A 13,436-nucleotide genomic window follows, 5' to 3' on the forward strand; every position below is an offset into this window, starting at 1 on the left:
TGCTATCATCTACACCCTTCACTCTCTTTCCACATCTTTCATATCTTTCATGCAAAATACTTAATTTTCAAACCATACCACCTCTTCTGTACAATCTCATGACAATTACCATACAGACCTCACAATCTTTGTCTGCTCTGTCTATATTCTAAGATTATAAAATCTTTATTTAAAATTTGTTTAAGCTTGGGAATTTAGAGAGGATGTAATGGAAAGGATGAGGGGTAGGGGGTCATTCCTAAAAATGGTTGGAGAGTGTGAAGGATGTATGAAGTGGTAGAGCCTTGAGTATCCAGCAGGCACGTGTGAAAGCGTTAAGAGTAGCCGGAGTGAAGACGAGTGGTATCAAGGATTTTCCATGCTGTTGGGAGTTTGAGCAATGTAGCATTTATGAAGAGATTCAGAAGAAACTGGTGAGTTAGATTAGTGTCCTGGAGGTAGGAAATATAGTGACTACACTCAGGAGGGGTGGGGGATTTTGCACTAAGAGGGTCATTTGAATTATAACGTCTGCACACCTCTGGCAAGACAACTACTGAATGAACAATAGTGATTTTTTTTTTCTTCTGGGTCACCTTAACCTTGGTAGGAGGCAGCTGGTGGTTGAAAACAATGTATTAATCTCCTTGTAAAATATCCCTCCATAACAGATTAAACAGCTGCACCTTCACACACTACATTAAACACGTAGGCTAATTTTTTTTTTTCAACATGCCAGCCATCTCCCACCAAGACAGGGTAACCCAAAAAAGGAAGAAACTTTCACCATCATTCACACACAATCACTGTCTTTGAGAGTGCCCAGATATGAGTTTAGATGTCACTCCAAACAGCCAATATCCCAAAACCCCTCCTTTAAAGTGGGCTAATTATATTCTAAAATATTTCTCAAGGCATCAGCAACTAATGACACAAATATGACGCTATGAACAGCAGCAGCAGTAGTAGGTGGTGACAGTGGTAGTAATAGAGTTCTGAGTTGATCAATCCCTCAGCATTGATAGGTGGGAAACCTTTAAGCCTTGAGGATGAGACCACCACAACCATGACCATCACCTCCACTACTACTATTGTTGCAGTGTTATAACATTGTACCAGCCAATGTTTCAGCAAAGAAAATACCGAAGTGTTGCATGTCTCATTCATGAAACTTGTCATAGCGTATATCCTCGTTATATAATGCAATACTTTTCATTGTTTTCTTTATCAATCTGCCGTTTGGTCCTTAATCCAACACAATTGCTTTGCTGACGTTTACTTTCAGGTTATTATTACTGAACACTTTTTAAAGGATTTAACAGTTCTTTTAGTGCTTATATATCGATATTAGCCGCGATCAAAATTTACAGCTATTTCAAGGCTAAATGTTTTAATTCTAATAAATTCTATTGCAAGCTTTACCCATTCACTAATCAGCTAAGAATGAAAATGCAACAACTGCTGTAAAATACATTTAAAAAGTTTTCTTCTTCTTTCAACAAACTGGCTGTATCCCACTGAAGTAGGTGGCCTAAAAAGAAAAACAAAAGTTTCTCTTTTTAACTTTAGTAATGCATACAGGAGAAGGGGTTACTAGCCCCTTCCTCCCGGCATTTTAGTCGCCTCTTACGACATGACACTTTTGAAAGTATTGTATGTATATATGATTACCAACATTTGCAATTACAGCCGCTCCTCACTTAGTGATGGAGTTCCGTTCCCAAGACCACATCAGTAAACGAATTCATCGCTAAGTAAGGAGCAGACTATAAGAGTAGTGGGTTTATGTCAACCATCTTTGATATTGTTGTAATGTCACTTTTGCACCATTTATAACATTTCTGGTATATTTTTAAATGCTTATATAGCAGTGTACTGTATATTGTAATAAACAGACTAGAGGAAATCAGAGAGCCCGTCGTAAGTCAGAATCGTCGGTAAACGAGTACATTGTTAAGTGAGGAAACGCTGTATTACAAAGGTTTGTCACCTGATTTAGCAACACATACAATGACATTCTTTCAGAATTTTGTTACTTACCCCATTTTCACGCCGAAATTCTACATTATTTCCTTCTCTAGCAATCTTCCTTAAATCCAGATGGCAGGCAACAGAGAAGGAGGACACGACATTATTTATCATAATGTCTATTACTGGATCAATGTCATCTGCAACCTCTCCCTCAACCTGCCAAGATTGAATGAAATCATTACTATCTTGTCACTGCCTTGTTCCCTACTTTTATGGAATAGTTACATAGTTTTGAAAAAAATTAAGGATCACAATAATTATGAAAAAAAAAAAAAAAAAAAAAAAAAGTGTCTTTTCCTATACATTCCACATTTTTTGTTAAATCCCCAACTAAGGACATTTATTGAGAGCAAACTCTACCATTAGGAAATACACTATGGCCTTATTCAAGTCTCTAATCCTACCAATATAAATGCAATTCACACTTACTACTGCTCAATCCACACATTCAAAATACAGTATCATAATGCTGATGCTGAACTAATTCCTAGGAAACTATTAGAACACACAGGCACTGCACTAGAAAAAAGTAACTCTTGATATACCTCATATTTGATTGAACATTTACAGAATAACTTACCAGATGAACTGAAAAATTGCAACAATCTTATTAAATTCAAACTAAAATGAGCAGTGTGCCTAGATACTAGTCAAATCATTTACCCAATGTTTATTTTATAATTACCCTTTACTGTTTTTTGGTTTCTCCATAAGAGCACTAATGCTACATTATACAGGTACCATCCGACTTACGACTAACCGGTTGTAAGTCAAAATGGACTTAAGTCGAACCTTACTACTGAATATCAACATCACACTTTTGAAATGATTTTATTTTATTGTTTTATTTTGGCATTTCATTTTTTCCTTTACTTTTTATGCTGTTAGTACTGTATTTTATACTATAAGGTTTAGGATAAACACTGTACAGCACAAACAGTTGCTTATTTCCCAGAAATTTGGCATAAAAAACATGGTCGTAAGTCGAGTGGTCGTATGTCGAGCAGGTCGAAAGTCGGATGGTAGGTGTCCTATACTAAGCTTAGTTACTATCATCATTCTATTATGCAGGAGGAGCTACATGTCTATAGTGCATCCAACAAATTAAGCAGACTCTTAGATGTCATTACCACCCGGCTACGGTTGGGTTACCAGTATCTTTGGGAGGTTAAATCACCACCACCAGATGTAGACCAAATGAAATGTAAATTTTGCCAGAGGGACAACTGTCACACCTTGCATCATTATGTAATGGAATGCAATTAAATTAATGAATTCAAGAAACAAATCCAACAAACCAGCCATATCCCACCAAGGCAGGGTGGCCCAAAAAGAAAAACGAAAGTTTCTCTTTTTAAATTTAGTAATTTGTACAGGAGAAGGGGTTACTAGGCCCTTGCTCCCAGCATTTTAGTCGCCTCTTACAACATGCATGGTTTACGAAGGAAGAATTCTGTTCCACTTCCCCATGGAGATAAGAGGAAATAAACAAGAACAAGAACTAGAAAGAAAAGAGAAGAAAACCCAGAGGGGTGTGTATATATACGTACCTGAAATCTTGCATGTTTACGAGACAGAAAAAAGACACCAGCTATCCTACCATCACGTAAAACAATTACAGGTTTCCGTTTTACACGCACTTGGCAGGACAGTAGTACCTCTCTGGGCAGTTGCTGTCTACCAACCTACTACCTAGACTCACTCAGTTATATTTAAGAAATGTCACAGCATTATAATCATAGTAGTATATTAGAAGCCATTCTGGAAAAATACTCTGACTTTGCTCACTGTAAATAAAGCATTACCACTCCTTTTTTCTGTGCATGACTTAATTCATGTCTGTGTAAATAACTCACTACGACTGCAACCAGAAAGAAACATGTAAATAGTTCATTACCACTGTAACTTGGTCAGCTATCAACACCTTGCTGTATTTTGATTACCACCCATAGGATAGGTATGGGGTGTAAAACAAAAACATTAAACTAAAAAAACTTAAGCTTTGTTACCTGGAATAGTCATTGCATCTAGAATATGAGTTATTGCATTGATTGTCAATGTTGTAAAAAATTGTGCCTGAGAACTTATTTCCCTGAACTTTAACCCGACTAATTTTTCGTACTGTCGTATATTGTGCCATGCTATGCTCATTTTTACTTTCAAGTACATTTGCGTCATATTCATTGAATTCATTTTATTGTGTATATCTTTAACCCTTTCAGGGTCCGTGCCGTAGATCTACGGCTTTATGTTGAGGGTCCAAACCGTAGATCTACGCCATGAGCTTAGCTCACTCTGATAAGCTGTGAGTGGCAAATTTGGGCCTAGATATGAGAGAATACATCTATGTGATATGTGTGCACCACATAAAACAAATCCTGCAGCACACACTGTATAACGAGAGAAAAAAAATTGAGACCGTGATTTTCGATTAAAACCGATTTTGCAGTGTTTTTTCATGTTTTTTATAATTGTATTTGCTATTTCTTGGTCTCATTTGATAGAATGGAAGATATATTAGAGAAATAGAAATTATTTTGATTGGTTTTAGTGATGGAAATGGCTTGAAACTGAGCTCAAAGTAACGGAAATGTTAAATTTTTGCCGATGTTCAAGAGTAAACAAACAACCTCATACGTCTAATACACGCCAGCTGATGGGTCTAATATACATTCACAAATGTGGTGATGATATTTATACAATTATTACAATATTGCATAACAGTAAATCGTCTAAGTTTTGGTTTGAATAAAATTCATTATGTGAATAAAAAATCAAAATGGAATTCATTTGTAAAGCCTGAAAACATAACTTATGAACAGAGGAAATATTAGTCTAGTGCCAGAAATGCCTGCATTGTTATTCTGGACCCTATTTTGAAATTGGAATATTTTGAACTTTGTGTTAAATTGGCCAAATTACCAATTTCCGATCACTTTATTTTGTAGTTGAAACAGTTGACTGGGCAATTTCTTGTGCTCAATCAATAGAACAGAAGTAATACTAGTGAAACAGCTAAGAATTTGGTCGACTGGAATAATGTAATTGGCCTAAAATGGGAGTAAAAGTCGGCAAAATCGCCGATTCGTAAATATCGCTGACATAAAAATTCGTGAGCATAATTTCATCAATTTTCCATCAAATTTTGTACTTTTTGTTATATTACCTTCAGAAAGAGATTCTCTACCATTTCATAAGAAAAAATAACAAATTTTTTTTTTTTTAAATTCTTGGACCCTGGTGTGCACTATGAAATTTGGCCTCTGGACCCTGAAAGGGTTAATGTCTTTATGTACATAGATGTACAATGTTTACTGCCCCTTTAGTCTTCAAGTTAGAATTAAGCTTACCTGACATGTTCTACATAACCAAGGGGCTTTCCATGTGCAGTATTAAATGTCATCGATTTCCTGTACAAACTATGCATCATGTGGAAATAAAGAATTTGAATAAAAAGTGCCATTAAAAAAAATGAAATATGTATTTTAGAAAAAAAAAAAAACTCATAGAAAATGTTTAAATCCATTCTTCAAATCAGTAGAGGGAGCAGCCCCTGATGTTGAAAGCTTTAATCCAAGAAATTGGAGCTACAGTACCCACCCCTGGACCAAACCTGACTACCTCCTATTCCCAAGAACTGTGTAAACCCTACTACTATAGCATTTTTCCACATGACTAATCTTCATCTGTGCACCTCAAAAAGTAGGAATTGTTCAGTTATACTGGCCCTGGTGTCTGGCCAAGTTCAGCACTGCCCTTGAGCTTACAGTACAGTATATACCATAGTTAGGAGGATGCATTACATTCCTGAGCACATGTGATAAGAGCATCCTTGATGAAAAAATGTTGAAATACTGTAGAGGCACAACTGTTATTCACATAGTTCCATTCTGTTTTTAGTGACTGCCATGCTGAAACTGAAATTAGAATGTTGATAATGGCCCAAGTACAGTATAGCGAGCTTCAAGCTCACCTAGACTGAAAAAATCCATACCTCACCTTCATTTCCTCTTTGATTGCTTGTGGATGATCAACTGAAAGGACTTCTTTTATTCTTGAAGGATCTATATCTGTTTGCATTATTGGTTGTACCTGGTCTTTTCCTACAACAGGTATCAAGTTGTTAATGTTATGTGACAGATGGTGAGGAGTAGTCGCACTTGTTGTAGAGTCACCTGTTGCGGCCATTTCTGCTTTGAAGAAAAAAATTAGAAAAACAAATTCTACCAAAACAAATGTTTTTATATACAAGATTTAATAAACTTTTACATGCAGGATGGTAATGATGTTTTCAGTCCATCCTGTGATTAGTTATACAGTATGACATTAACCCACAATTTATTTTTTCCAGAATGTCAGCACCTGGAAAAATTTAACTTTCACAGCAAGGAAGAAATCTGAAAGAGTACAATATTTTATCATGTTTGCCCACATGAGGAGTCCGGCAATAGGTAAAGAGGAACTTTCAAATTTTTGCTCATTTTGTGTTACAATACATATGTTTAAATACTGCTTTAACCTGGTTAATATTTGCATTCATAAGTTAAAATATTTACAAAGATTTAGCCATAGGAAACAGTACAAATTTTGAATAAAATCATTTTTTTTTTTTTAAATTCAGGGGTCATGCATCTGTAATTACCAATTTGTAACTACATACATCAGTATTTGTAGCAGTATACAGGAGCAAAGTTATGCTTGCAAGGTCCCCTTGTAATTCATTCATCACAATTTTTCAAAATATTTAATAACCGAGGCTCCTGCCATCCTCTTATAATCTATTCCTTTTATCTACCACTCTGACGCAAAATTTCCTATACCTTCAGCACTTTTTTCTCAATTTATATCTATGGCCTCCTTATATCACTGTTGCAGGTATGAAAAAATCCTCTATCTAATCTTTAATGTCCTTGTATGACCTTTTGAAGTCATGTTCCCTCTCTTCCTCCTATCAGCCAGCATAGGCATCCTTTCATTGTAACTCATGTTTATAAACTCTGATAACTATTTTCTAGCTCCTCTTTGAGCCTTTTCTAACAGCCACAATTTTTTTTTTTTTTTTTTTTTTTTTTGAAGGTGTGGGTGCCACACCATCACTGTATATTCCAATTTTGGCATTTCAGCACTTCTTCATCCATATATTTTATAATTTGCTAGAGTAACAAGCAAGTTCCTCACAATTTCATGTATCTGATTTTCAATGAAGTTTTTTTTTTTTGTAATCAACTCCTATGTCCCATTCTCTGGCACTTTCAATACTTTATCACACAGTATATATTATTCATGTGGCCATATTTTCCTATTACATGGCATTACCTACATTAAATTCCAGCATCCATCTATAACCTCATTTACTCAATTTATCCAGGTCATCCTGAAGAGAATTATATAGTAATTTTGATTTGCACATTTATTTTTATTTACATCTTTTTGCATCACCTACAACATTTAGTTTTTATTGTTTCTGGTAAACCATTTACATAAATTAAAAACATTTTGGACCAAGTTATTTTCCAAATGTCTTATCCACTCTTCTCTGCAGGCTTTCTCTAATATTTTTACAACACCTGTCAGTGAAACCAGCCTATAAAGGATTTTATCTGTCACCATTTTTAAATATCAGCATAATGTGTCATCTTTCGTTTGTCTGCCAATTTTCCTACCTGAAGTGTAATCATAATTTTTTTCTAAAGGAGATAGTGCAATTCTTCTGCACACTCTTAACACCCATGGTGCAATCTTATCTGGTCTTTTTGCTCTTTTATGCCAACATTTAGTAATTTCTTCACTGCTTCTTCAGTTATGTCAATATCTTTTATCTCAATCATTTGTTTGCAAGGTAAATCTGCTACATGTAAAATATCTGTTGTAAACACACACTGAAACTTCCTATTTAATATCTCTCGCATTTCTTCCTCCTCCTCCTCCTCAGTGATTATGCTGTCATCCCCAAATCATTTTATTTTGTCTTTAACAGTTTATTTTTTACAAATTAAAAAAAAAAGGAGTTTGGGTCCATCTTGCTCGTCTACTAAAGTACAGCATTTACTTTTTAAACTTCCTTTGTTCCTCCTGTCTTACCTTTGTGTATTCATTTCTGGCTTGTTTATATCTCTGATATACATATCTTGGATTGGCTTGCTTCCTGTGTCGTTTCTAAGCCCTTTATTTTCAAAGCTCTCAGTAAACCAGTCTTTAATATTTCTTCTTTTACTCATCTGTGGAATAAACAGCTTAATACCAGTTTCATAAATATTGCAGAATTCTATAATTTGTAAGTCCTTTTATTATTTTTATTATCACACTGGCCGATTCCCACCAAGGCAGGGTGGCCCGAAAAAGAAAAACTTTCACCATCATTCACTCCATCACTGTCTTGCCAGAAGGGTGCTTTACACTACAGTTTTTAAACTGCAACATTTACACCCCTCCTTCAGAGTGCAGGCACTGTACTTCCCATCTCCAGGACTCAAGTCCGGCCTGCCGGTTTCCCTGAACCCCTTCGTAAATGTTACTTTGCTCACACTCCAACAGCACGTCAAGTATTAAAAACCATTTGTCTCCATTCACTCCTATCAAACACGTTCACGCATGCCTGCTGGAAGTCCAAGCACCTCGCACACAAAACCTCCTTTACCCCCTCCCTCCAACCTTTCCTAGGCCGACCCCTACCCCGCCTTCCTTCCACTACAGACTGATACACTCTTGAAGTCATTCTGTTTCGCTCCATTCTCTCTACATGTCCGAACCACCTCAACAACCCTTCCTCAGCCCTCTGGACAACAGTTTTGGTAATCCCGCACCTCCTCCTAACTTCCAAACTACGAATTCTCTGCATTATATTCACACCACACATTGCCCTCAGACATGACATCTCCACTGTCTCCAGCCTTCTCCTCGCTGCAACATTCATCACCCATGCTTCACACCCATATAAGAGCGTTGGTAAAACTATACTCTCATACATTCCCCTCTTTGCCTCCAAGGACAAAGTTCTTTGTCTCCACAGACTCCTAAGTGCACCACTCACCCTTTTCCCCTCATCAATTCTATGATTCACCTCATCTTTCATAGACCCATCCGCTGACACGTCCACTCCCAAATATCTGAATACATTCACCTCCTCCATACTCTCTCCCTCCAATCTGATATCCAGTCTTTCATCACCTAATCTTTTTGTTATCCTCATAACCTTACTCTTTCCTGTATTCACATTTAATTTTCTTCTTTTGCACACCCTACCAAATTCATCCACCAATCTCTGCAACTTCTCTTCAGAATCTCCCAAGAGCACAGTGTCATCAGCAAAGAGCAACTGTGACAACTCCCACTTTGTGTGTGATTCTTTATCTTTTAACTCCACGCCTCTTGCCAAGACCCTCGCATTCACTTCTCTTACAACCCCATCTATAAATATATTAAACAACCACGGTGACATCACACATCCTTGTCTAAGGCCTACTTTTACTGGGAAATAATTTCCCTCTTTCCTACATACTCTAACTTGAGCCTCACTATCCTCGTAAAAACTCTTCACTGCTTTCAGTAACCTACCTCCTACACCATACACCTGCAACATCTGCCACATTGCCCCCCTATCCACCCTGTCATACGCCTTTTCCAAATCCATAAATGCCACAAAGACCTCTTTAGCCTTATCTAAATACTGTTCACTTATATGTTTCACTGTAAACACCTGGTCCACACACCCCCTACCTTTCCTAAAGCCTCCTTGTTCATCTGCTATCCTATTCTCCGTCTTACTCTTAATTCTTTCAATAATAACTCTACCATACACTTTACCAGGTATACTCAACAGACTTATAACCATTAATTGCATTACAGCATTGGCAACTCTTCATTGTGCTTAATCTGTGAATGTCATTTTCAGTTGCCTGTTTTTATTCTTGTATTTTCCAATTCCCCTATATCCCTCTATATGATATTGAATGCTAAGGTTCTCTAAGCACTTTATTATCTTAATGTGATTTTTCTCCTCTTTACCTCCTCCTGGATTATTCGATTTCTTTTTCAGCTTCCCCCAGTAGCTTCAAATCATTTGCTTTTTCCATTTTCTTATTTCATGAAATTCAACTTTCTGTTCTATTTCTGTTTTTTCTCTATTTCTGACAGTTGTTTTTTTTTCAATTTTGGCTTCATATTCCTCTGGTCCTTTATTTTTATAATTTGTTTTATCTTATTTTATTCCTAGGAATATCACTGTTTCCTAAACAATCCTTCAAATTTAAACGAAAACTAATTAGCAAATCCGACCTCACTCACCAGACTGTGCTGAGGTCAGGTCAGGTCAGTTCATGGAAGGGTTTCAGTACTAATACATGTGACCTACTGGGAAATGCATTGTGCAGTACCATGTGATTACCAAGCATTCTGGGAAGTGCTGAGCTGCCCTTTAAGACAAGGTTAAAATGACAGACTTCTTGAAAGTAATGATTGGCCCAGAATGACTCAGAGTATGGGAAATGTATTCTGATAGGGTTAGGCATGAGGAAGTTCTGTACTTTTGTCTGGCAACCAGGTAATCAACAGTTTAAGGCTACTTTCATGATAAATGGGTAGAAACGAGTTTATAAGCTACATTATACTGCACAATCTATAAAAATGAACACACAAGGAAATTACACCTCGAAAATTACAACAAGGTTTAATCTTTTTTGTATGTTTGGGCACTTTACTGCTAGTTAAATGATCTTGACCTTTTAACCCTTTGAGGGTTTTGGTCGTACTAGTACGTCTTACGCGTAGGGGTTTTTGACGTACTAGTACGCATAAATTCTAGTGCCGTCAAATCTCGCGGGAAGAGGCTGGTAGGCCTCCATATGAAAGAATGGGTCTATGTGGTCAGTGTGCACAGTATAAAAAAAATCCTGCAGCACACAGTGCATAATGAGAAAAAAAAAACTCACGTTTTTTTTGGCATAAAACAGCGTCTTTGCAGTGTATTTTCGTATGGTATTTATTGTTGTATTCTAGTTTTCTTGGTCTCATTTTATAGAATGGAATGCATATCACAGAAATTGAATGATTTTTACTGGTTTTACAATGAAAAGTACCTTGAAACTGAGCTCAAAGTAGCAGAAATGTTCGATTTTTACCAAAGTTCAAAAGTAAACAAATCATGCCAAGCGTCCAATACACGTTAATTGGTGAGTCTAACATTCTTTTGCAATTGCGCCAATATGATTTATATCATTTTTTACACTAATGCAGTAGTCTGCATAACAGTAAATCTTCTATTTTTCGTGAGAATAAAAATTCAAAGTGGAAAGCAAAAGAATGTAAGAGGGGCCTTGAGACGTGACTAATGAGCAGAAGAAATGTCATTTTAGTGCCAGGAATGTATTTCTTGTTTGTTCTGGACACTATTCGGAAATTGGCATTTTTTGAAATTTGTGTGAAATTGGCAAAATTGCTAAATTCTGACCACTGTATTGGATAGTTGAAAATGGTAAATGGGTGGTTTCTTGCACTCATTCAATAGAAAAAATGTAGTTCTAGCGAAATATTCATGTTGTTTGTCGATTAGTACAGAGGAATTGGCCGAAAATGGGGCTCAAATTGGGGAAAAATCGCCGAGACCGCTAACTTCGCGAGAGCATAATTCCGTAAGTTTTCCATCAAATCTCATAATTTTGGTGTCATTATGACCGGGAAAAGATTCTCTATCTTTTCATAAGAAAAATTTTTTTTTTTTTTTTTTAAATTTGGCCGACCCTGAGAATGAGTTTCTGAGAGGGCCTGTCGACCCTCAAAGGGTTAAATAGAGGGGCACCATAGACAAAACTTCAGTCAACTGAAAGTAACAGAAACGGTATTTTCGCAAAGATTTCCAGAAGCATTACCTATTGAAAACAGGCACAGTACCAGACTAATATCTATGTTTTCAGCCTCCCTATAGACCTAAAGGTTAATAAAAATAAAGTTTGCTAATAAACATAATTTATAATTGTCGAGTAACAATTTGTTATCATTTACTTTATTCCCAGGTCCAACTTCAGCATTATTTTACAAGCTAAACTGTCTGAAATTGATGTAGATGTGCATTTGAGACAGATTTTATTTAGGAAAAGCAAAAAACTAATGTATCCCAACCAAACCCAATACATGTATAACCCAATACAACCTAACTCAACATAACCAAACCAAACTTAAAATAATTAAATGATATAATACTGCAAGTTAAAAAAAAAAAGTGATTGCATCAAGGAATTAGTGAAATTTACTGCATGTTGGTGGTGGTAGTTTGATAGAGATTCAAGACACATAATCAACCATAACTCAATTACTTGTTCACTGCATCATGACTGTTATTGCATTATGGCTAATATATAGATAAAAAGCAATTTCCACAAGGGACAAGCATGTGAAATGTTTTATAAATACAGTTTGGTTATGGATACTGTTTAATATTGACAAGGTTCTGACCTGGGAATAATGTAAACATTGACCAACCAATTACCAGATTAATCTGCAAATTAAATGTACAATGCAAGAATGCACAAGTGTCAGAGGACAGAGTCCATGTATAACCAAAATATATCATAAGAACAGCAAAATAATAAACCATCAAGACTTCTTTACACTGATCTATCATTAGGGTCTTTAAGTTTATAAATAAACATTTTGACAGCTCAGGAGAATGTATTAATTACAACGCACTCCTAATTGAAAAAATATCTCAAATACCTTGTAAAATAATTACTCGTGAAATAGGAGGAAGTGCACTAATTGCTCAGTCTAGTTAGGAAATGAAGTTGTAATGAGAGCCACTTGAAGCACCTCAGCTGAGGTCGTAATAATTTCCTGTTGTCTGCTGTCTATGACCAGATCAATACAGTCTACCAACTTTACTAAAGTACCTTGGCATTAATCAGTGTGTGCCAGAATAAGTCACAATAACTAATAATTCACCTGATACCTCTCTACCTAGTTAAAGGTATATTTGACAAAATTTCTTTCAGTAAAGTCTTGCCAAGGCCCACACGGGCCACTCAACCCACATGTATACCTCAGTTTTCCAGGTTTTCCTGGAGCTTTCTGGGTATTATGGTTGGTGGTAGTGATGTATCTGCTTGTAAAACGCCCACCAGCAGTCTATTTCACTCGCTACAGAAAGCACATATCACAACAACGAAATATAATTGTCAATTATGAACAATGAACCATCCAAACATGCTCCGGTCCAGTAATCTTTTGCCTCCTGTGTTTTAATTATCAGCTTATCTAGTCTGTAAGGGATACTACTGGAGAGAACAACACTTTATTGGCCTTACAGGATGGCAAGCATGGAGAAAAGTTCTTATTACATACCGGTAATAGAGGAAGTAAATCTGATCATTCCGTACAGTGCACCATCACAGCATCTTACCTCAACCATAACACCGCCAGCAACCCTTCTCCTCATT

At 36.3% G+C, this 13,436-nt stretch overlaps 1 protein-coding gene across 1 annotated transcript in view; it reads right to left on the reverse strand.

Annotated features, from left to right (window-relative positions):
- Positions 1–13,436, reverse strand: part of LOC128684983 (TATA box-binding protein-like 1) — a 58,876-nt gene extending 45,440 nt beyond the window's left edge. Inside the window, exons 1-3 of the mRNA XM_070103886.1 lie at positions 13,342–13,436; positions 6,010–6,200; positions 2,020–2,166 (exon numbers count right to left, since the gene is read on the reverse strand). Of these exons, the coding sequence (XP_069959987.1) occupies positions 2,020–2,166; positions 6,010–6,200; positions 13,342–13,435 (432 nt within the window). The 5' untranslated portion in view covers position 13,436. The remainder of the gene's footprint in view (positions 1–2,019; positions 2,167–6,009; positions 6,201–13,341) is intronic.

This window comes from Cherax quadricarinatus, chromosome 5, assembly GCF_038502225.1.
Source record: "Cherax quadricarinatus isolate ZL_2023a chromosome 5, ASM3850222v1, whole genome shotgun sequence".
Taxonomy (NCBI): domain Eukaryota; kingdom Metazoa; phylum Arthropoda; class Malacostraca; order Decapoda; family Parastacidae; genus Cherax; species Cherax quadricarinatus.